We start from the raw sequence: 24,808 nt of genomic DNA, 5'->3' as shown, positions 1-24,808 counted from the left end.
AACTACATGTAGACGAGTACAAGACAGCGGGAATACAAGTGCAAACACAAATATAAATACAGATACAAATAGACAATACAGTTAGAAGTGCACAAACACTTCTGACAAAGTTAATGTGCATGTGTGTTGAGCAATTGTATTACACTCATGCACGCTCACGCACAGGCGCACCCATATGAGCCAAATGTCTCCTGGTGCCATTGTCAGCAGTTTTTTGGAAGCAACCACTTGTTGTTTTTGCTGCTGTTGTTGTTGTTCTTGTTGTTGTCGTTGTTGTTGTTATTATTCTTGTTGATTGTGTACTGTTATTGTCTGGCAGTGCCTGTTATGCACATAAGCATAAAATATTAATACAGTCAACTTCCATAGCAGCAAAACAGTCAAAAAAAAAAAAAAAAAAACAACAATAAAAAATAAAGTAAAAACAAAAAATGCAAAAGCTAATAACAAGTGGGGTGCTCTAGACGAGTAGAGTACCCGACAAGTAAATACCCAGCACTTGGACGGACGACAACAATTGCAGCGACTGCTTCTCTCGGATCTAAAGAAGATCCGATCCTGAACTAATATTCCATGTTTATGTTTCGATCAAAATGACATAAAGAAAACAAAAATTCACTGGACACCAGCAGAACTATAAGTAGATACCTCTTATTAATATTTTTTATGTATAGTACAGGGTATAAAATGAAATACAAAGAAAAGGAAATCAAGTGAAGAAGAGTAAAAATATTATATGAGAACACAATATAAAATATATGCAGAAAATGCGTTCGGACAAGAGCAAAACTTCTAACCTAATTAATTTTTGCAGCACATATTAAATCCTTTTACAGAGTCCAATTAATATCTTAATTAATTAATATCCCAATTAATCGATGGCCTAATTATGCTTTTTAATGACTTCAAGGTACTGCGTCCGCGTTAGGTTGAGTTAACTTTATGCCTTAAGCTTTTGGCTAACTATTTTTTAATGCCAAGCTATCAAGTTACGCAGCTGTCGTATAACTCTAAGCTGCCCACACTCTGACACTATTTGGATTGAGATGAAATAAGTCACATTGGTTTGCTTAAGCTTTCAGTTGCCGTAACAACTATTCGTGCTTCTTAAAAAAACTAATATCTTATATAAACATCTACATAATGTCGTGCACTCAATTTTGTAACAAATAGTTGCCGAGAAACGATAAATAGCATTTACCTGAAAGCCAAAAAATATATAGCGAGTACAAACTATAGAGCTATCCTAAAAAATAGCAATAAATGGCCCTAATCTTATAGCTTATAGCTAGTTTCTATACTCGCTCGTCGAAAGGAACAGAGTATATTAGGCTTGTGCAATGTCTGTCTTGTTCTTGTTCGACCGATTTTTAATTTTTATATCTCTTTATAAAATTGTTTGTCCTGACTGACAGACTGACTAATTGACTAACTGGTTGGCGATTAACGCATGGCCCCAAACCTTAAGAAAAAGCTGAAGTTTTCACTGACGAGGTTTTTGGGAAATTTCACCCGCAAGTGTGGAAAAATCGTGCAAAACGGTTTTAGAAAACTTTTTCGTTTACCATCAGTTCGGCTTCATAATTGTTTTCTTGATGAAAATGTTTTCAATCTTCTTTCGCAAAATTTACCGCTCTTAGATAGAAAAGGCGGGTCAAAAGTTTAATAACCGAAAGGTTATTTTTCGGCTTCGAAATTCTCACCACAAGACTAACATCGGTGAAAACTTTTGTTGCCAACTTTAGGTTCTTTATTTGATAGTCGTGGACTTCAAGATGGTACGAGAAGACTTAAACTTTCGTCGGATGAGTAGTAATATCTAACATTCTTAAGACAAAACTTGCCACGGGCAAGACCGGCTATACGCGTTTGTTTTTTATATAGTACGTTATATATCAAATCATGATATCTGAAACCATAATACTGCTCAGCTCTTTGCTTTTCTTGCAGTCTATGATAGAGTATTGCGCAGACGGTTGGAGCCGTCTGCTCTTTATTGCCTACTCGTGCGTATCTCTGGATCTGTTTTGAAGCTTTAGCATGTTGGGGCTGGTGAGATTGTCTGACAGCTCGACAGCTTCTTTTTGGAATCAAAGTCGAGGCACACGCACATTTAAATGCCGAGTCAATATGTGTGTATGCGTGTGTGTGTGTGTGTGTGTGTGTATGTGTGTATATTTGTTTTTTGGCCTGTGTTTTGTGCACTTTCCGACTTTAATTATGTAAGTACATAATTGTGTTATTATCATAAGCGCACGGACGCGTTGCTGGTCAGGAGCCGCTTGCTCCTTATGCTGTACGGGTGTGTGTGTGTGTCAGTATGTGTCAGTGTGTGTGTGTGTGTGTCCATATATCCGCAGCTCTGTGTGCGTCCATGCCCAACCTTGCCTGACCGCTCTGCTTGGCAAGCATTTTACGGCCATTAAGCCCCTGCAGTGTGTACTTTTTTGGTTGTCCACGGTTGTTATTGCGCTTGGGGTCGTTACCGTTGTGATGCCACGCCCCTATCCAGGTTGCCTAACCTTTGGTGCGCCCCTACTTACATTTATAATCTGTGCTCGTGCTCTGGCTTCTGGCATTGTTGTGCTTGTTATTATTTAAATTATGGAATGCGCAATGATTTTAATTATGCATTCGAACATTTTCCGCGCAACCAATTTTTTTTTTATGTATATTCATTAACAAACTTTTGAAGAAATTAAAGTAACTGAAAATGAAAATGAAATAACAAGTTCCGACTTCTAATTAAAATGTGAACGGTGATTATTGCTCCGCGTGTTCGTTGTTGTTACTGACAACAACTTATTTGCTTTTAATTAGACAGCAAAATTAATTACACACACGCTGGCGTCTAATTTAGTCCCTAATTATTATTATTTTCGGTTATTTTTTTGTTTTTTGTTTTTGTTTTATGTCTTCTTCAAACGGCGTCTAATTATATTATGGCTTTAAAATATTTAATATGCCTGCATAAGTTGGCCCTTAGCCTGCCGAGTCTCAATTTCGTTGCCCACTTTATCCCTGCGTAGGTTTGTGTGTGTGTGCGCGTGTGTGTGTGTGTATGTTCTAGGAGTAGCAGATTTGTGCGGAATAGAAAACAAATTCGAATTCAATGCATCTTGCATCTTATTTCAGATATTCAGCTTCTTATTTTAGCTGCAAATAGATAATGCAAGCGAAGGATAGAAAAACTTTAAGAACTATTTCCCGGTAAATTTTTGACTAGAAGCAAATCTGTTCCAAACAGAAGGCTGCAAAGATGGAAAGCGATTATGCTTATGTTGAATGAGAATTTCTCGAATATCCTTTGCGAAGAGTTTTCAACAATTTTGCTAATTACAAGCACTTTGTGCAATTTCCTGTGCACAAAAATCCGTAAAAATTATTTTACTTTAATTTGCTCGAATGTTAATACATAAATATATTTTAAAGATCAGCTTAAACACAGACTTATTAAGATTTGTTTTAATTTTTTATTTCGAAAAGTATTTTTTTTAGAATAAAAATATTTGTTAAGCAATGGCTCTTTATGGCACGTCTAAGACTTCACTTCACTTAAAGTTTGGGAACAATCCATGATTGGGATCTGCTTGACTCAGGTGTCAGAGCGTTGAACTAACGAACCGCAGGACGCTGGCTCGAATGCAGCACTTATTTTCAAGTTTCATATTTATTTATTTAGTATGAGTAGTTTTCACTTTTATTAACTGCAAAGTAAGGAACTGTAAGAGGTTCTTGAAACTAGCCCCATGCCAGTCTTTTCTGTTGATTCACTGTGTAGCTTAGCACAACTCATTTATTGATAAAGCCTTTTGGAGGAGAAGTTTGTTGTTTCTCAAAACAAAAAGGCCTCGGGCAAAAGCGTTTTAGCTTGTACTAAATTATTATTAAGTGCTTTTCATTATAAGTTTTCAAAAAACACACACACACAGACAGACAGGCTGGCACATACAGACATAGCGCGGCAAACAGAGCTTTTGGCTTCTGTGATATTCTTGAGAGACAATTCGTCAATGTCAAAATGACTACATTGGGCACGATTATGCGTACGAGTACTTTTGCGCCTGCTGTTGCAATTTGTTGTCAGTGTGGCACTTGCCGCTTGCCACTTGCCACTTGCCCCTGAAAGCATCATCAACCTGTTTCCAGTCCACTTGCCCACTTATGTCTATTCTCATGCCCAGTTCTTTTGCCTGCTTGCCGCCTGGCTGTCTCTCTCTCCCTGTCTCTGGCTTCATCCTTGCGACAGGAATCTGCGGAATGTCGCCTCCCTTACTAGCCGCTAGGTCCACAGGACGCGGCCCGCTACCCGAGACCCACGCCCTTGCCACATGCCGCTTGTTGCTTGTTGTTGGCATGACGGAAATAAATTGTTATTAATGCGTTTGGTTCATGAACGCCTTCGGCTTTGGTCTTTCTTTCAGCTCAGTGTTATGTTCAATGAATTATTTGACACGCGCGCTAAATTTTAAATGGCTTTGTGTGTGGGCGTGGCTCAAAGCCCAAATTAAATGTGCGGCAATTTAATGCGGCTGCCACTTGTTGAAGAGCACATAAACTGTTTACGACTGCCGTCAAATTGATTTGTGCCTGGCAAACGGAACAAATCAGTTGCACTGCTTCAGCCGCAGGTAATCATAAAGCAACTCAATAGACGGGGAAAACACAGCATATGGGGCATGGCAAAGATTTTCCAGTGCCCCGTCCCCGCCCTGCTTGAGTGTTCGCGTCGGCGTCAGAAAGCTTAAATGGAAAATCGGAAACAGTCACAGACGGTGCACAGAAAACTCAGCAAAAGCTGCACAGCTAAGCACTGTAAAAAAAATAAATACAAAAAAAACAACAAGTAGGATGACGAAAAAATTAAGAGAAATGTGTTCACATAAAAACAGCAGAAAAATATTGTGCGAGTCAAGCAATCAACGCCGAAGCTTGAATATACTAACAAAGCGTAAATCAATGTTTATCTATTTATTTTTCTTTTTTTATTTGTAGCGAATCATCTTAAGCTGTGCTCTTATATGTAGATCAAACATCTTTATTGACACCTTGTCATATACTACAAATCATATACTTACAAATCATATCGCATCATATCTCAAATTTTATATATATTTTCTCATACCATATGCAAAACGAGTATATATTATATCTGCTGTCATTTTCAGAATATCGATATTTGAGTGTCGATTTTTTAAGGATAACTTGCAAATTTTAAATATATATTTTTCTATAATTTTTATATAGATTTTTGTATACCTTTTCTCTTTCCATCATCAATCAATTCAAACAGTCGTTTCTTTAGGCATTATTCGAATATTACAAGAGCTAAACATATAAAATAAATTACTTAATATTTCACGAGGGTATATTATATACGGCTGAAAAATACTTCGATATTATTGGATGGCTAGAAGACAATCTCATGAGATTACACTATGCTTTGCGGGCTGCCAAGCTTCACGACAAAGTCAAGATATTGCTGCTCCATTAGGAAAGTGTATCGAAAAGATACCCGCAAGACTCGTTAAATTGCGTGCAGCTTCCGTTTCATGCCCGTTCTCATTCCCGGCTCGCATTGGCCATGTTGTTGGCGTTGGCGGGATCTGTAGGCATCGTGGTTGGCCGCAGACCTAATAAAATCGCAGATTGCCTCGCTTAACGCTTTGAGGCCAGCCTCTGCCCCTTGTTCAAGCTCAGGCTCATCATCATCGTCATCTTTGTCGATGTCGCTGCCCCTGTTCTTGTTGTTGTTGTCCTTGTCGTCATTTATTTGCATTTTGCTGTGCGTTGGCCAAGGAATGCAAAACAGATTTCTTGGCCAGATTGTACAGCGCTAACAGTTCATTACCCAAATGACTGCTGTGGGCAGGCAGCATCAGAATTCGGGGGCCTGGCCAGTGCGCCCATTTATTTATGTCGCTGAAAATGTTTAGCTCACATTTTCGAGCCCAAGTCAAAAAGTTTTGCTCATCTTCCCTATGTATATTGCTCGTAGTTTATGCTCCGTAATTTTCTCTTTTAAACTTTGTCGCAACTTTTTAGCCATCGGCCCTCACCCCTCCGACTAGCTTGTATTGAGCATGAGTGCTACATGTATGACTACTTATTTATTCTAGTTTGGTGGAGCCCTCTGTTGTTAAGGGAACTGCAAAAACTTTATAATAGTTGCTCATACAAAATCATTTACGAGTGTTTTTCATTTAATGCTTGTGTGTGTGTATGTGTGCTTAACATATGCAACATAATATAGAAAGTTTATCAAAGTGCCAAGTTACTAAGCAAAAAATGTGTACATCCTATGTTAACGAGGAAACGCCAAAGAGTCGTTGAATACCACGCAACACCATCCCAGCTACAACTTCCGCTAGTCCGGGTCCTTTACCAGCGGACAGAACTCAGGTGGGACATACTTATACGTATTCGGGACGTAATCGGAAAGTAATGAGGACGTAATCATAACGTAATGGGAACGTAATGGAATTATATTTGGGACATAATCGCGCCGTCATCGGTACATTTTCGAGTCACCCTCGGGACGTTCTCGTAAAGTATGTGAAACATACTCGTAACGTAATTGTGTCGTAATCGGGACGTAAACGGAAACTTATCGGGACATACATAGTCTCAACGCACTCGTAACGTATGTGCAACGTGCTCGCAACGTAATCGGAACTTAGTAAGAACGTAATCGGGACGTACTTGTAACGTATTCGGGACGTTATCGGGAAGCAATGGGGATTTAAGCAAAACGTAATCGGAACGACTTTGTGACGTAGTCGGGACGTACTCGAGACATAATCGCGTCGTCCTCGGGACGTAATCGGGAAGTTCTCGTAACGTAAGTGGAACATACTCGTTACGTAATCGGGACGTAAGCGGAAACTAATCAGAAAATACTCGTAACTTAATCGTAGCGTACTCGCGACGTAATTGACTCGTATTTGAAATGTAATCGGGGAGTAAACGTAATACTTGTGCCAATATCTGCACGCTTCCGTTCGGGTTATTTTTATTAAAAATTGGATAACGTTCTGTCAGCAGCTCTTGGATTAATTGATAATACTTAATATAATATTTTCTTTTGAGTTTTGGCTGTGCCACGTATGTGTTGCCAACATTCGTGCCTTTGCGCCAATAACTTTTATCCATAAATTAATTTCCTGCTCTCGTTAAATTTCTTTTGGTCTCCACATTGAACTTTCAGCTGTGCTCCCGTCAGCGAAAAATACTCGCATGTGTATGTGTAATTACAATTACGCAAAATGCCTCAACAAAACCATCGTGGTGGCATGCCACAAGCCGGCGGCATGGCGTTGATCAACGTAGCATGTGGGAATGTCTGGTGGGTGTTAACAATACAATTACGAGTGGGCTGGAGCAGCTAGAGCAGCAGCAAGCGTAGAGGCCAGGGGCCATGCACGGATAGAGCATGCCATGGCATCTGCTACGGCCGGGCCTAGGGCTAGCAGCTGGGGCCATGGCCACGGCCAGGGCTTGTGCCGGGGGCTGGGCCTGGGTCTGGGTCTGGGTCTGGGCCACCAGCCAGGGACACAACGAATTGAACTTTCCTGTGTGCTCAACTTTAGCGGAAATTTCATTCAATTATCTTTTTTTTTATATTTTTGGTGTGGGCTCACCTGGAATCAATAGCAAGTGTCTATTCAACTGAATGCATGTGTACAAACGTATTGTCTTTGCTCTCACACTCGATACCCTGTCATTTAAGCTGCAAGTAAAGGGTATATCGCTGGTGTGTGTGTAACAGTCATCTGCTGGCATTTGCAACTGTTGACAACAACTGTAAACACTGGCTACAGTTTGTAGTGTTGGCTAACACTAAAAAGGCAGAATTATTATTATTATAAAATCATTTGAGATGCTTTTCACACTTATTATAAAATCCACCACTCTGGCTGGAAAATTTTCGTTTGACGAAAAAATGTAAATTCTAGCAGCAATTGAAAATAACATATTTGAGTCTTAAGTCGAGCACTTTCGACTCGTGTTAACTGCCCAAGGTTATTAAAATGGCAACTTTACACCGACCAAATGCCACTCATTCACTAGTCCTTAATTTGTTAATTGTGTTTTTTTGTTGTACTTTAATTGCAGGACTACTTGCCACAGCTGTCCGGCATTGGGCTGTGCGTTGTCAACTTGATGGATGACATGCAAGAATATACACGGGGATTGTTTCTAATCATGTAGGTTCGACGGGCATTGAGCAAAAAGCGCATTTCTTTACAACTCTTCGCTTTCAGGTACTGTGGCCCAGCCGTCCTATTGTCCTATTTGTATATACGCACCTCCCAGGAGCTGCGTCCCCCGGACGGGCCCTTTGCGGTCATGATGTACGAGCATCGCGTCGATCTTCGAATGAGGCAGAGGTAAGTGTTTCGTAATTAGATACATGACTGGAGACTTTCCTATTTGCTCAACCAAATAAATGATGAATATGTGGATTACAAATTAAGCAGGCGAATTTTCGTTAAGTTGCAGCTGTTTCCACTTGTAAACGTGGAAAATGAGCGGAAAAAGGTTGCCTGAACTTATTTTATTTACCATCCGATCGGCTTTAAACTCATTTCCAAAGTTTTTACTTAAGACTAACAAAAAATTAAGATTTAACTTGAAGTTCAATTTTCTTAAAGCTCTACATCGTTAAATTATGAATAAGTGTGCCAACATTTGTTGCAGTTCATCCTAGTGGAGGTAAAATGGGCGGAAAGCTCGTCTAAAATGTAAGGGAAAAACTTGGCCAGACCAAAGCTGGGTAATACACGCTATGTTAATAATAAAATAATAAGAATTTCTAGCTGATTCATTCAGAATTTTCCTGATTTGCATAGAAGACAAACGCTTAACGGGGTTTTCCTTGTTATTCCGGAATATTATAGCTCACATTTGGCATATTAAAATATTGCAAGGGGGGAAAAACATAAAATACCGGCGGCACGTGCCATTAAATTAAAATATTAAGCGCTTGTTGGCCACTGAAATAAATTGGGGTCATTATTCATTTGGTCGTTTGGCTTCGATTTGGGTTTCAGTTCTGCTAATTGAGCTGATTAATTTTTTTGTTCGAACGGATTGAGATTGAACTGGATACGGCTAGGGGACAGCGAGAGAGGGAGAGAGGGTCTTGGCATTGGTTACCATAAAGCAAGCGGGCAACCGGGCAACCGGGCAACCGGGCAACCGCCGGGCACCTGAGCTTGTCCGTTGCTAATGAGCTCAATTCCAACCCAATGGCAGTTTAATGACTTCGATTTCCTCAACAACTTTTTCGACATTTCTCTTACTCACCTTTCATTTTTGTGTTCTTTTTGTTGCCCGGCACAGGAACTCCTCGACATCATCGGAGCCACGCACGCACAGCGGCGGAGGCGTGGCCGGGCTAAGTAATGGACATGGGACAAGCACCCGTTCCTATGATCTGTACAGCGCCGAGCTGGACGTCTGCCGGGAGAAGCGCAAGCAGCGCAATTTTGGCAGCATGGCCGCCACCCAGGTGGTCTGCCTGTGCCCATTAATGATACTAAGATTCGCACGGCTCTCGCTCGAGGAGACCTACGAGAATCAAAAGCATTTCGATTTTACCTACTTGATGTTTGTGTGGGTCGCATTTCTGCCCACTGTCATATTCCCTTGTATTTATGCCTCGCAGATATTGCCCAGGTGAGTCTCACTATTATTATTCTTATTGCAACATGTTTCCATAGATGGATACACATAAATACGCGCATTATATAAATACTCCTTGCATAATTCAACACTGTTTCCAGCACAAATGCCGCAACCAATTATTTTGCAGCACTGTCTTGCACAAATAAATGCATTTCCAAGTACTCGCAAGTGTACATTTAATATTTAATTTCTTTTGTTTTTCAACAAAAGACGCGAGCGAGCAAACGAGTTTTTGCCATCGCGAACTCGAACTCGCCTGTTCGTCTTCGAAAGCACAGAGTAAGTACTTGGCATTTGTAAAGGCCGAGCGAGTTGTTTAATTCATGGTATTCAATTATTAGTTTTACTGGGTATTTGAAATGATTTGAATAATTTGATGCCAGCTGAAAGGCAGCCGTGCAGCACTGTATTTGTTGTTTTCAGCTACACGAGTGTTTCTTTTTTTTCGATTATGTTTCGCATCATTTGTATCAATGCTTTGTTTTTCGATTTCCTTCCTTTTCGCAGAGATGAGCAGGAGCGTCTGCGCGGATATTTTCGGCTCTCGGCCAAGCGCAAGCCAAAGTCACAGCGTCGCAGCAATGCGGGCACTGGCAGCCTGCAGGAGGACTCCATTGAAAAGGACGAGCACACTAATACCACAAGCGTTGCGGTTAACGGTGCGGGACAGACACAGCCCCCAGCCGAGTCACAGAAGCATCCACCAAAGGGCAACGCAGTGTCGCTGCGTCATGAGCGGAGTCCGGGACATGGCTTAAGTTCCACGGATCGGTACAGCGGTGCGCCGCACAGACAGGGTCAATCTGCCGTCAAGGAGCGAGATCGTGAGCGGGATAGGGATAGGGAGCGTGAACGGGATAGGGAGCGGGAACGGGAACGGGAACGGGAGCGTGAACGGGGTCGGGATCGGGAACGTGAGCGACGGGAGCGCGGTGGTCATGTGCTGAGTGGACGCGGGGCTGGGGACGCAGGCGTGGTTAATAATCTAGGCAAGCATATGCGCGGCAAAAAGCACGACGTCAAGATCAATATAATCTCGGATGGCCATGGCTCGACCGGATCGGGGCGCAAGCAGCCGCCGAGCAGCAGCAGCAACAACAGCAGCGGCCGCTCCAAGCCCGCCGTCGGCCAGGCCAGGCAAAAGCCTAGCATGGAGTACATGTCCGTGTCAAACAATTCGGTGTCCAATCTGACAGCCTCCAGCTACTGCAATGGCAACAATAGCGCGCTGCTGGATGACAGCGGCACCAGCAACTATGGTGACGGCGAGGAGAGCTCCGTGGTAAGCAGCGTGATGCATCCGCCGCAGCGTTGGCCCCACGTGGGCGGGCCGCGGCATAAGGATGTCTCATTTAGCGAGTGCAGCAGCACCTTCTCCTCCAGCACGCTGGAGCGCGACTTGGAGATAATCGATCTTTTGGAGCGCGAGCGCAGCATGGACATACAGGAGATGATGCAACGGGAACAGCAGGGCGAGAAGGTTCGCCTATCTGTCGGCGGAGTTGGCCGCCAGCTGCCGGACATTGAGAAGCTATATGCGCAGCGCTCCCCCAAACCCAAGCGAGACTCCGGCTATGGTTATGATAAGGCCGCATTGGCGCTGGTTATGCCCGGCAGTGATCCGCTCAGCATGTCGCTGGCCAGCAGCAGCCAGCCCACAGAGTACAGCCTGTGCTCCAATTTGCAGGAGCATCAGCTCCACCAGCAGGCACAGCAGCGTCTTGGCCACTTACAACAGCAGCAACTGCAACAGCATCAGCAGCAGCTGCATCAGCACCAGCAACTGGATGAGGAGGAGGTGCCGCAGGACTTTTACGATAGCTATACGCCCGGTGGCAGCAACAATTTGCCGCCAGCAGTCCAAGCGGTGCCAGTTGCAGCGCCCGCTCCGCCCCCGCCCACCTATCAGTATCAGTATACGCGTCGGCTCAGCCGCAAGAGCTCCGGCCCCGGTTCGCATCATGTTCCGGGCGGCGGCACCACACGCGGCTCCAAGCGCGATAGCTTCAATTCGCTCAATGGCACCGATCTAATTGCGGGCGCATTCTGTGAGCTGGATCCCACACAGCCGCTCAACAAAATGGCCGGCCTCGAGGGTCGCATGCGTCGCAGCAGCCCCCGGAACGCCAGCTTCAGCTCCAACTCGGCGCGCAGCTCAATGAAATCGAGGGATTATGGACATGGATCCACGCATTCTGCGCATCCGGAACTCGACTTTAGGGAGAATATTTTTGCCGAGCTCTAAGCTGGAGGCGGTCGTTGGCAACAGCATTTGGGCCCCACTCCTGGCAAGAAGTGCTAAAGCATTTCATTATGCTCCCTTCATTTTTTTTCTCAATTTTTAAAATACAAGTATTTGCATATCGCGGAAATACTGAAACTTTACGAACCAAACCATTTTTTCTACTTGGTAGCTTAAGGGTAGTAGGGCTTAGGCAAGGGGAACCTGGGGAGCGTAATGTTCGAGGGGAATTACCTTTTTTTCCCAGGATAAAGTGTTAAGCGGGGCAGCAAAGACAGGCTGCAGGTATTGTAGGAGAACTTTTTAGCAGCTTAAGGGTAATTTTTTTTTCACGAAAGAGAAATAAAAAATTTTTATTAAATAAATAAAGCCGCAAGGTCGAAAATATGTGTGTTGTTTCTCAATGTACAATAAAAATATAAAAAAAAGAATATGCTTATATACACGTAATGCTAATCAAAAATATGATTAATTTTTAAAGCACAAAGACATTGGGAAAGCGTGCCTGAAACAAAAATGAATCATGTATTTTTAACGATCCATGAGAAGTTGCTCAGCAAAGTTGTTATACAAAAGAGAAGAGAAAAGCAAAAGAAATGAAGGGAAAAGGAAAGACATATTTTTAAAGAACTTATTTCAATACCAAAATATCAAGAGTATAAATATATATAAAAATATTACAATGAAAAGGAAAAGACAAAAAAAGTAATTCAAATAAAGTATTTATATTCCTCTACAGAAAACAAAAGATAACTTTGTTGGCAAAACAGTTAGCACAATTCATGTTACATGCTATATTTATCAATGTTGTTACAAGACCTAAATATGAAAGCAAAACGGAAAATAAAACAAAAATCGAAAAATGAAATATTTTTAAAAGTCAACTAATGAAATGTTTGTTGTGTTTAACTAAGAAAATGCTCCTCGAAATAGGCACAACATGAAATTAAGTAATTCAAATGTGCCAAGCAACAATTTAAAATACAATTTAAACAAAAACAAAATATTTGAAAAATAAATTTAAAATAAATTATATTGTGTATCTGGTCTATGTGCAATATTTGTAGTATATACATTAGGTACACATATAATTTAGAGGCAGTGTATGTTACGTATGTTACGAATTCAATGTTGTTAACTTCTCAAAGTTCAGTTATATTTGAATGTCAATAAGAATTCAAGTTAAACAAGAAAAAGAAAAAGTATACATATTTATTATTCATTACATAATAAATGTTTATGGTGAAATATTTTAAATATATCAAGAATACAATGCAAGATTTAAAGCTAACACACACAAGAATATGAACACAATATTTAAAAAATAATACAAATAGTCAACAGTTTATTGAATGTTATCAACCACAATAAAAATAAATCCAAAACTTACTATATATATAAACTACACACATACATGCCCGTATACCTGTGTATGTCTGTTTTATAATAATTGCGTTCGAACTAGTTGGCAATTCTTGCAAACCCCGAGAATTGCAATCTCCCCTTTTGTACTATGTGTATACCAAAGTATACCAAAACTAAATCTACTTTGATCACGACTGGCGTAAGGCCTCTATCAAATTTTATTGAGCTCGATTCATAACTGAATTGTTGTAGCATTCGTTGCAGATACCCCTAAAAATTAATCAAAATAACAATAATAATACTTGAGCTAAGCAGCAAGTAATACAGGCACAAAGGCAAAAGTCCAACCAAGCCCCATAAAGTTTAAGTCCCTTATATACTATATACATATATACAATTTATATATATATATATATATATATATATATATATATCATATTTGTGCTTATATTGAATACAGTTTTCGTTGTTGTTGTCTGTTTTTTTTTTTTTTTTTGTATTTGGTGTATAAAACAAAAAGAGAAACTAATAAAAAAAATTGATGTGAGTTAAACCCACAAAAACAAAAAAAAAACAGCTGCATTGGCGCCATTTTCTTTTTTATTGGCATTTAAGCTGAACACAGTGGCACCCAGAGGTCAAAGGTTAGTTACTGTACCTAAATAATGAATTAGTAAGTATGCATTTAAATATATATATAAACGCGTTAATTAAAAAGTTAATTTGCAATTTAATTTATTTAGTTGTTTATTTTCTGACATTTTTTTAAAATAATTCTATTTCATAAATTTAAAATGATTAATTATACAATTTTCATAATATTATTTTTTTATTAATTACCATAAAGATATATCACATAATTTTTAAATCAATTTAGTTTATTTTTTTTTTTAATTTAATTAATTTAGTTTTTAATTTTGTTTTATTATAAATATCTTTTGAATAATCTTTTTTGTATAAATTAAAATTTTTCTTTATTAGATTTTCTTAATATTAATTTATAGCATGCATTTTATACCATATATTTTTAAATTCCAGTATTTTTTTTTTTTTAAATTTTATTTCTAATTTAATTTTTTTTTTTTTAATTTATTTTCTTTGAACACCTTTTACTGGTTATTTCGACCACTGTAGCTAGCTCATAAAAAGGTTGATGCCTGTTGTTTGTCTTTCGGCACTGGCCTATGTAGATTGCGGATGGTATGCGAATGCGGATGCTATTGGGGTGTCAGAGCTGGTCGGAAGCAGGGCTTGAGCTGAAGCTGTAGCTGGAACAGGAGCCGCGTGGCCTGTCGCCTCAATTTAATCTGTGCAAATTCAAAAGCGAAAAGGGGAGCCAAAATAATTTGCAGCGCAAAATGATTCCCTGGCATGAGCCAAGCAGAGCCATTGGCCAGAGATTGGGTGCAAATGTGCGTGCTCTTCTGTGTTTGTGTGTGCGTGTGTGCAATGAGGTCAGTGTGCGAGTTCAAAAGTTCAAGCGTTTGGGTTTAACAGCCTCAAATCGGGCGCTGGTCGCATGGTGTTGTATGCAGCATCTGTGCCTCTCCGCTCGCAGTGCTCTAGTTTTGGGAGGTCAGTTGACAGCCGAAAGCCGCTCTCCCTGCCTTTTCGATGACCCACTAAAATGATTAAGTACCATTATTTAGCAGGACATCTCTCTCACTCTCTCTCTTTCATTTTTTTGACCACACGGCAGGTCTGCATATTTTTCGCCTACTTTCTTATACTATTCTGCTTTTTATTTTATTATTATCATTTTCTTTTATTTGATATTTTATGGAGCATGTCCTAATCGCTAAATTACACGTATTTTATGAGCTTTTGTTGCCTAAAAAAAAAATAATAATAAAAATGACGCCATAATAATTTCTTATCGCTCGTTCGACAGCAGCAAATTTCCCGAAATCGAATGGGGAAAAGAAAATATTTCATTGTCACTTCAAATTGGTATGGCAACTGCTGTCATCAACAAACAGGCTCCAACAAAAATCGGTGGTTTGGTTCACGGCTTGAACCAGCATCCTGCATTTCGCGAAACATTTTAAAACACAGATTCAATTTTGATTAAGACCTTTTCATTTTTCAATACCCAATTGCCCGTTGTACTGAAAATATTGCAAGTCGTAGATATTTTCATATACAAGATGCGGGCTAACATTTTGGGCTCTACCCAAAATTGGCATCTACCCAATATGGTTAGATAATTACAACGTTTGGTACCAGAGCTCCTTGTAGTTTTAGGGCCGAATGTTGCTTAAGAGAATTTTATTTAAAACAACATTTTCCAGATGCTTCAGAGTTTTTGTTTGATTTAGGGTTCGGTTCGTATTTAAAACTAAATAAGATATTCGAGCTTGAACAGACACGTGTTCGCTCTTATATCCTATTACCACAATAATATCTATATTTAAATAAACGCCTTATAAGCAGGAAATTGAAATATATGTGCTTAATAAAATAAGCTAAATATGAGCATTATATGCAAATGTCAATTTTATTAAATATGAAATAACGATTAAATTATTGGGAACTTTAACTGCTGCTTTCTCAAAGCTTCACATAAATATGTTAAGTAATTCGATTTTTTTTATATATTAATTAATTTCTTTACCACATTAAATACGCAAAGTAGTCAGAAAAGCTCTTTTTATACCCTGTAGCCAATGAAAATGCGGATCGGATTTTTTAATGGAAGGCAGGGACTTTGAATTTCAAATATATGTATTTTGAACTATGCCAGGCGAAACAAGTAAGAGGTTATAGTCGGGAGCTCCCGACTTGAGGATACCCTGAACCCTTTTCTTCCAACATCAAATGCATATATATATTCTATTTTCGAAGCTATATGTCAAGTTTGGGGACTCTAGCTCTTATTATTTACCAAAATTGCCTAAAAAACAGGATATCGATATCGATTTTTATCGATTGCTTGGAAACTGAGGAAGTTATCGATTATTGGAAACAAACTCGATCTGCGCAGGCACTAGGAGCACCTACATCTAAAATTTCGAGTATCTAGCTCTTATAGGTTCTGGCTCATACATAGGGACGGACGGACGGACAGACAGACGGACATGGCTAGATCGACTCGGCTATTGATGCTGATCAAGCATATATATACTTTATGGGGTCAGAGATGCTTCCTTCTGCCTGTTACACATTTGGATTTTGCACAAATACAATATACCCTTATACCCTTTTTTAATGGGTTCAGGGTATAAAAAGAGCTTGTCAGGTTTTTTCGATATCACGACCCATTTAATTTATTTATCGATTTTGGGACTTGGATTTTAAAGCATGCCTCAAAGAATTTAAGAGTTGGCAACTTTTCAATAATTGCTCCGAAAATGGGAAAAGACCATCTATCCAAATATTTAAATGTTGTGTGAAATGCGGAATTCAAAGCGTGCTACTGAAAATCAATCTATTATAATGCAGGGTATTTTTGCAGTCGAGCAGAGTCGACAACAGCGTGCGCACTTGTTGACATATTTTATTGGAGTCGCTCTGTTTGTTATTTACATAAAAATCGGCGATTCGGTCTTAATGCTCTGGAAGCATTGCGATTATTCAGCTCCTTATCTGTTGGTCAACAATTTTAAAAGCTTTAGCCTTCAGCCTGTCACCATTCCGGGCAACAGCTTATTACAAAAATTGCAATACTCGTAATATGGATATACGTATATATAACATATATGGACTGCTTGTGGTATTACTGCTAATTGGCTACTGCTGGCCGTTTACTACTGCTGACTGCTTACTGGCGCCTGTGTCTTGATTGTCGGCTCATTGTCATAATGTGCGTGGAACAGTGCTTATGTATTACACATACATATATATTTCACTATTGATACATACCCTTTATCGCGAGCCAATGGGGTCGGCTGGGGGGGCGTATACGTGCAGTTGGAGCAAATGGCATACATAAACAACTTTCAATCATATGAAATGCGCTTTCAATTGCGATTGCGTCTTCAAAATGAAATGAAACGCGCGCGCGACCTAATAAATGTATGTCGATCACGTATACGCCATGTGGACGGGCGGCCACTGCTACTGTCCGCTTCGGCTGCCCACTTAACACTTATGTAGGTGGTGTTCCATGTGTGCGTGTATGTGTGTGTCTGTGTGTGTGCACTCATAATAGTTGTCTTTCATAATCGGGTTGGCCAACACAACACAACACAACACAATTTGAAAGTTGGCAACGATTTGAGCCAATTGGCAATGCAATTGCAAATGCAATTATGGGCAGCATCTTGTCTGTTAGCCTTAACCCCGCTCTCTTATCAGCTGTTGGCCATTTATTGATATCGAAATCCCGTTGCAGACACTCGACACGCTTCCACGCATTTTGCGTATGCCACGCACGTTCCCATAAACAGCATTTTATGCCGGGTCTTTATATTTAGTTGGCCCTGTGGTCACATCATTTTTGTTGTTTATATTTTTCGCTCACTTTTGCTGTTGCTTCTGTGTCTTTTGCCTACTTTTTTTCGGTTTCTTTTTGGGGCAGCGTGCATGTTATGTAAGCGTCACGGCCATATTCAATTTGTATTTGAATGTGCCCCCGCAACAGGCCTTATTCAAAGGCCTATGCCTATGCACATATTTTTTGTCGCTGTGCCGCATTTAAATTCAAAGCAAGTGAAAGAAAGTGAAATAATAATAAATATTTTAATATTTAATTGTTAAATTATAAAGCATTTATGATTGTCTAAGTTGTAGCGCACGAGACGGAAGTTTTTTTTTGGGTTTGCTCTTATCAAGGCTGCGAAACGATTTGAGCCTGGAATATATTTTATTTACCATTAAGGTGAAACATATACTTTTCTCTTTGGTTAAAAAAATGGTTTGTTTTCTTTTTTGTTTGACAATATTTTTGCATTATTTGTAAGTTCTTAAAATATAAAAAATATATTAAATTTAATAAATAAAAAACTTGTGTATAATTTAGTAAATTTATGATATGTGGTTCTCTTGAAAAAGGCCAGAGATTTAATGAGGTACAAACCTCAAAGCCTATAATAAACAACCAAAGATAGGAAATCTTCCATGCTCAACCGGTCCAAGCTGATTGTAGGTATTCAAGCCACCCCAAAAACTTGGTTGCTGGTGCAAATGCCAGCCTAAATGTAAATGTCGATGCATAGATAAAGTATTGTCTTATTCGAACATACTTAAAGCGTTCCATTGCTAGTTTACCTATACCCTTTGCCCAAAAAGTTCGAATGGGCCTTGTATCTTAGCTCTAAGTCGAAACACTTTCACAGCATCTTGCGCTTTCCCGCTAGCTCTAGCTCTCTCTCTCCCTCCCTCTCCTTCTCTCTCTCTCTCTCTATCTCTCTCTCTCTCTCTCTCTTTGTTTCTCTCACTCACTATCTCGTTGCCTCTATGTGCATAGAACTGTGAACTGTTACTCCTATATAGAGCTCCTAAGCCGATCCTTATTTATCACCACATCATATATTTTGTGCCCAAATCATGGCCGCGCTCGAATGACCCAAGGCGTGATGGCACACATGGCCCGGCTTAAGAGTGGGTGTGGGGACTGGAGTTGGTGGTTCGACTGTGCTAACACCTCACGCACATACATTGACTCGTAATACTGCTCAAATTACAGCTGTTGCCGAAGACGGGGCCAATAAATAAATTTTCCATTTACCATCAGCTGTTGCCGCTGTCTTCGATGTCTTCGTTGCCTTTGCTGCATGCCAAGTAAACGGCCCCAAAGCCCGGAGCCAAAGACCAAGTATAAAACGAATGAACGGCGGGCGGGCAACGCACAGTCGTTATTTGGACAAACTGCAGACGGTTTGTTGTCGTCGCCGATAACGTGACATTGTTGTTGTGGCCGTTGCCATTAATTAAGGCAACCATCAGAGAGCATCAGACAGACGGGCAACAGCCATCAGTCCACTGAGAGGGAGAAACTGCATCACAGCGCTTAATCTGAATCAATTCCAATTAGCATTTGCTACTGGCCTCATAAATCATAGAAGCGGGACATGTTTGGCATCTGGTATCCCGGTGGTCTGTTGACCTTCTCCCTGCTGCTCCTCGGTGGGCTGCAGTATGCGTGCCATGCACAATTATCCTTTCACACCGATGCCAACACGAATTCGTTTACGCTGAAGGCGCCCGGGCTACAGCAGACCTTCACGCGCTACTATGGTGCTGCCAAGCAGCAGCAGGCCCTGGCTCTGGAGCAGCCACAGGCTGACTTGCAACAACTACAACAACAACAACAACAACAACAGCAGCAGCAACAACAACAACAACAACAACAACAACAACAGGTGGTAAGTTTTCTTCATGCATATATTTTGTCAAGCTTTTGTCGGGGTCCAAGGGCCAGCTCCGGCTGCAGTCGAGCACTTCTGCGGCGACGACCGGCACCTGGGCGCATCGCATCACCGAAACCGAAATTCATGCCGCCGCCCATCTTCTGGCCCAGTATCTCGACGCTCTGTTCGTTGTGTGCCGCGGCGCCGCTCTCCACCAGCTGTTTCACCTGGGCGGCAGCCAACAACATGCTTGTTTCCAAGTCCTGTAACCGCGCACACATGCACACACACACACACACACACACACACACAGACACAATTAGTGGGGAATTCGGTGTGGGTCTGCTGCTTGAGCAGGTGAGCTTACCTGCGGCCTGGCGTTTGTGCAGATGCTGAGGAGCAGCAAAACAACCAACACTAAAGGCATTCCCATGGCTCTGCTCTGGTTGTGGGTCTGTGCTTGGAACTGGCTGGCCTGACTCTCGACGCAGGTTATTTAACCGGGGTGTTGGGTGACCTGGCCATTTGACTAATTGGCAGCCGGCAAACGGGAACAGCACAAAACTTTTATAATTACCGCCAACAGCTGCTGTCGTGTTGCACACATCCGGTGCCCCAATCTCAGGCAACATCTTGCCTCAACTGCGCGGCATGCAGTGCGCGCGTATGTGTGTGTTCGTGTGTGCACGAGTGTGTTTGCTCGATTTACATAACCGCTGACATGCGCTGGTAATGGGTTGGCTCCAATCTTGATGAACTCCAGTGATGTACAATTCCGAACTCCGGAAGCTGTACGATCAGCTGATTAGCGCTTATCCAAAAGTATTTATAACAATTGGATATTACAGTAAACTCACTTAATTGTCAGCTTTAGTCTATTCTCATTAATTGCGGCTCATTTATCATCTAGTTTGACTTCTCTATAGATGAATGTCTCCCAATTCATTTATAATTTAATTTTTAAATATTGTGACCTTCTTTTCGCCCAAGCTCTCATCCCTACTCCAGCTGTATATAGCTAGTGATAATGTGTCCCAAACCAATATACTCATTTTACGTTGAACAGGGTATGCAAGTATATGTTTTTATTCCTATTGATATTTTGTTGGAATACTATATTCTGTATTACATATTCATCTTCTATAGTTCTTACAAACTTTAATTCTTAATGCTCGCCATCAGCTGGTTACATTTTAGTTTTACGCTGAAAGATCGAACAACAAGCACCGAAAATTTGCCAAAATCAATTTCCTTTTCAGTGGAGCCAGGGGAAAATGAAGTATGCACAGAACTATTTAATAATGTATGTGATTCCCATGTTCCTTTCGTGAAATGTATATTTCTACCCCACTGACTAATCAGTTGGCTAAGGTCTCAAGTGCTGTCTAAGCTTAATTGAAGTCCCATATTTTTCTTTTTGTTTTTTTGTTTTTATGTAACTTTGCAATTCACTGTGAATGCAGTTTTGAAGGCAGCTCTGATCAGTTGCTCACTGGCAGGGATTCTGCATTGTCTTCGACGCCATCGGCAAAAACATGTCGCAGTTCCTCGAAATAGCTGCGGAATGAGTCGGCCATGGACTGCCAGGCATTCCGTATGCTCTGGCCCAGCTGCTCAGCCGCTGCGGCCAGGCGTGTGTCCAGTCTCGGCTCATCCGGGTAGCTTAGCTGCGGTCGCACATCGTCATACTCATTCGAGTAGTCCAGCTCCAGATCCTCCTGGCAGCGGGCCAGCCACATAAGCATCGCCAGGCCCAAGACGCAGGCAAATACAGAACGCCAAGTGGAAATCATTGCGCTAACTGACCTGACGCCAACGTGGCCCTAACGTTTTTGTCTGGGCCAACATTGATGGGTGGCGTGTCCAGCAGGCAATGGAACTGCGACACGTGCTCTGTCAGCCGGAAATGTCACTGATTAACTAGCTTATATATACATTTTTTTTAAATGTTGGCTTGTTGGTGTTTGAAGCTCGCAGCGATCAGATAAATCTGAAATAGCAAACATTTTGTCTGGTAGAGAAGCTTGTTAGACCTTCAATTAAATGCGGCTTATTGTTCTATTTTTTGTTTTCTTGTATTTTTCTTCAGTATTTTATAAGAGCCTGTAAAGAGTTAATTAGCAAAATTTTCGAATACCCCATTGATCAAGACAGTATTTTTTCTGTTTTCTTGTCTTTATTAGTATTTTTAGCAACAAAAAAAGTTGAGAAATAGCTGAAATTTCTTGGTGACATTTTAGCCAATTCAATATCTATTTGGTATGTTTTTAATATTCAAAAAAAAAAGGAAGCTAATTAATTTATATTTAAATGGTTTACATGCCGCCAGTGGTTTGAGCAGTTGCACCTTTAACTTGCTGGCGCACCTGCTGCACCATGTCGGCCATGTTGTCTATAAATGCGAGAAACAGGCCCTTGACCTGTTCGCCCAGGCCGGCGCCCAGCTGCTGCTGCTGCTGTTGCGTGGCCTGGCGGCGTCGTCGCCGGCGACTCTCGATCAGCTTCTTTTTGGTGCTCGTTTTGCTGATGCGCGTCCTAGATGCATTGTTGTTGGCGGCGCGCTTTCGTGCGCGATTCTTGCGCGCCTCGACATCGTCGGCCGACTCCGTGGTAGCGCCCATCTTCATGCCGCAAGGCGAACGCTTGAGGCGATGCAGCGCCCGGTGCAAGCTAAAGCTGCGGCTGCTGTTGCGGTAGCTGCTGCTGCTGCTGGTGCTGTTGATATTGCGCCGCCGCCGCCGCCTTTCATCCGACTCGGATGAGTCGGAATCTTCGCCACTGTCCAGTCGCATCGCATCGCCATAGCCCATTGCCGTCTTGGAGCGCACAGCCACCAGCCCGCCATCAAAGTTCATCTGTTGCGTTGCCAGCGCGCCCTCCTGCAGGCTGCTCATAATGCCAGTGCCCACGCTGAGCGCGCCTACGGCCAATTTCTCGAGTGGATTTTCAGGCCTGGCACGTGACCAGGCGCTGCCCGTGAGCAGTCCCAGCAAGAGCAGCAGCATCATTAAATGCAATTGGAAGCACATTTTTCAACTGTGTTCGCCTCGCGCCGTTGCCACCCGTTTTATGTCGCATTTTCGCACTGGATTCGTTTGCGTGCAGCGCATCTGTGCAACGTGGCGTATGATCAATATTTGCCTTTGGCACCTTTGTTTATTTTATTAATTCTCTATATAAATATATATATATATATTTTATTTTGTGGACAGCAGCAAAGCAGGCTGTGCACAATGCTTCCGGACTGTCAGCGCTGGGCTGGCAGTCCGGGACTGGGGGCAGTGTCAGTCTCGCTCGCTCGCTTAATCAGATTAGATTTCGAATTTCAGAATTTATTTCTCGTTTGAATTTGTAGCTTGCCGTAAAACTGCAAGATTTCGAAAACATTTGCTAAATTGTAGTTGTGTTTGAAACCAAATTCCACAGAAGCTGGCAGAAAATGAGAGCTGTCAAAACTCGCAGAAATGGTGGTCGACTGGTAAAGGGGGCAAGCATGAAATATGAATAGTTTTTGAAGGGTTTTTTATTAATTATTTGTTCTGCATTTTGTTTGGTTCGCAGCAAAATCCAACTCAATTCGCCGGACTTACGGCCACGGGAATACAATATTCAGCTGCGTATCCGCAGCAAGCCATTGGAGCTCACAGCAAGTCAAAGCCAGCGACAGCTGTCAGCAGCCAACAACAATTGCTTCAACAACAACAGCAGCAGCAGCAGCAATATCTGGCACAGCAACAGCAGCAACTGCAGCAGCAGCAGCAACAGCAACAGCAACAGCTGCAATCAGCTAATCTACCCAGCTATGCCGACCAGATGCAAGCCGCCTTCCTTGATTACCAGCGTCAGCGATTGGAGTTTGAGCAGCAGCAACAGCAATTGCTGCAAAAGCTCTACACCTACTATCCCGATGTCTCCGGCCAACAGCAGCACCAACTGCAGCATGAACAGCCGCAACAGTCGGCCAGCGGCAGTGTCAATGCTGCAGGAAATCGATACCTCACACGGCAATCCACGTCAGTTTTTGGCAGCGGCAACGGATTGCAGCCGCAGCAACAACGCCAGCAGACGCAGCTGCCGCAGTTGCAGTCGCAGTCACAGCCACAGTTGCACACAACAGCATCCGGCGGACTGGGCAATTTCTACTCGACCCAGCAGCACATGGGATTCCTGCAGCAGCAGCAGCAAGATGTGCTGCGCGATCAGCAGCAGAATGTTGCGCAGCAGTTCGCCACCGGCCAACTGGCACCCAGCACCACCACGAACTACGGCATGGCAGTGCCCGAGACCTCCGTACTGGGTTCTCCATCGTATCAACCTTCGTCAGCCGTATCCCATGTGAGATTCTCCAGCGGCAATCTCAACTACAACTTCTAAGACACACGCGCTTCAATCGATTTCACGATATGCCAGGCTCTGCTGCATCCCGCCAGTGGACCCAGAAACTCAAATGACTAACTAATGGATAATCGACCTCTGTTTTTTTTTTGTCACTCCTTTTTTTTGCACGCACTTAGTTTTAATTTATTCTAATCTCGTAATAGTCATTAGTAATATCTTTTTTTTTTTTTGTAACTATGTGAAAATTTTGCAGCAGCGTAGCTATGAGTCATATATTGTCTAAAATTAAAATTCGAAAATCAGAATTAATGTGTTTGCAATAATCCTTCCAATTAATTTAAGCAGTCTGCGTGTGACTGGGTGTGTAACTGTGCACGTGTGTGTGTGTATCTATGAGCGACATTATCTTTATTAAATCCCTTTCAATTCCTTTTACTCGCCTCAACCCATTGAGAATGGGGTAAATGTTTTGTGCAAATGTATATATGGGTAAAGTACAGCCTCTCCGACCCAATAAAGCTTATATATTATAGATAAGAATCTCGCAAAATATATAAGTGGTTTTAAATGATATATATGTATATACATAATCTTTCATGAGCAGAATGAGCTTATTTTATTTTTTCGATATAATCGGGTTAATATCTATGTGAAAGTGAATTCTCGTTTCGCCATTCGGAAACTACCCCGCTCTCCACATAATGAGAAAATTCGTATGTTTGTAGGCACTGCCTTGGGCCTTGGTATGCATACGCATTTCAATAATATATTTAAGCCCTTTAAATATCGCAAACATCAAACAATAAACAACGAAGTTATCCGAGGCTGCATGTACCATAATGTGGAGGCGAAGCTTGAGTTATTATTTCATTATAAATTTATA

The 24,808-nt window shown here is 41.6% G+C and overlaps 5 protein-coding genes across 6 annotated transcripts in view; 2 read left to right on the top strand and 3 right to left on the bottom strand.

Moving 5' to 3' along the window:
* Positions 1 to 12,618, top strand: part of LOC115767040 — a 53,886-nt gene extending 41,268 nt beyond the window's left edge. For both annotated transcript variants that reach the window (XM_030711169.1, XM_030711170.1), the window contains exons 4-7: positions 8,116 to 8,207; positions 8,265 to 8,390; positions 9,346 to 9,681; positions 10,198 to 12,618. In XM_030711169.1, the coding sequence (XP_030567029.1) occupies positions 8,116 to 8,207; positions 8,265 to 8,390; positions 9,346 to 9,681; positions 10,198 to 11,935 (2,292 nt within the window). In that variant the 3' untranslated portion in view covers positions 11,936 to 12,618. The remainder of the gene's footprint in view (positions 1 to 8,115; positions 8,208 to 8,264; positions 8,391 to 9,345; positions 9,682 to 10,197) is intronic.
* A 6,995-nt stretch (positions 12,619 to 19,613) lies between these two features.
* Positions 19,614 to 20,092, bottom strand: LOC115767009. Its single transcript, XM_030711131.1, has 2 exons — positions 19,955 to 20,092; positions 19,614 to 19,850 (listed from the first exon to the last, which is right to left on the bottom strand). Exons 1-2 carry the CDS (start codon positions 20,018 to 20,020, stop codon positions 19,614 to 19,616), a joined length of 303 nt encoding a protein of 100 aa, XP_030566991.1. The 5' UTR covers positions 20,021 to 20,092.
* A 596-nt stretch (positions 20,093 to 20,688) lies between these two features.
* LOC115767084 lies at positions 20,689 to 21,368 on the bottom strand. The gene has a single exon (XM_030711230.1). It carries the CDS (start codon positions 21,330 to 21,332, stop codon positions 21,069 to 21,071), a length of 264 nt encoding a protein of 87 aa, XP_030567090.1. The 5' UTR covers positions 21,333 to 21,368; the 3' UTR covers positions 20,689 to 21,068.
* A 396-nt stretch (positions 21,369 to 21,764) lies between these two features.
* Positions 21,765 to 22,604, bottom strand: LOC115767083. Its single transcript, XM_030711229.1, has one exon. It carries the CDS (start codon positions 22,593 to 22,595, stop codon positions 21,903 to 21,905), a length of 693 nt encoding a protein of 230 aa, XP_030567089.1. The 5' UTR covers positions 22,596 to 22,604; the 3' UTR covers positions 21,765 to 21,902.
* A 274-nt stretch (positions 22,605 to 22,878) lies between these two features.
* LOC115767082 (putative uncharacterized protein DDB_G0271606) lies at positions 22,879 to 24,219 on the top strand. The gene is made up of 2 exons (XM_030711228.1): positions 22,879 to 23,065; positions 23,149 to 24,219. The coding sequence occupies exons 1-2, from the start codon at positions 23,027 to 23,029 to the stop codon at positions 23,959 to 23,961; spliced, it is 852 nt and encodes a 283-aa protein (XP_030567088.1). The 5' UTR covers positions 22,879 to 23,026; the 3' UTR covers positions 23,962 to 24,219.
* The last annotated feature ends 589 nt before the right edge of the window (positions 24,220 to 24,808 follow it).

Source organism: Drosophila novamexicana, unplaced genomic scaffold, assembly GCF_003285875.2.
Source record: "Drosophila novamexicana strain 15010-1031.04,08,12 unplaced genomic scaffold, DnovRS2.1 tig00001302-arrow-arrow-pilon, whole genome shotgun sequence".
Classification (NCBI taxonomy): Eukaryota; Metazoa; Arthropoda; class Insecta; order Diptera; family Drosophilidae; genus Drosophila; species Drosophila novamexicana.
The sequence above is the reverse complement of the archived record's forward strand: the minus strand, read 5'-3'. Positions and strand labels throughout refer to the sequence as shown.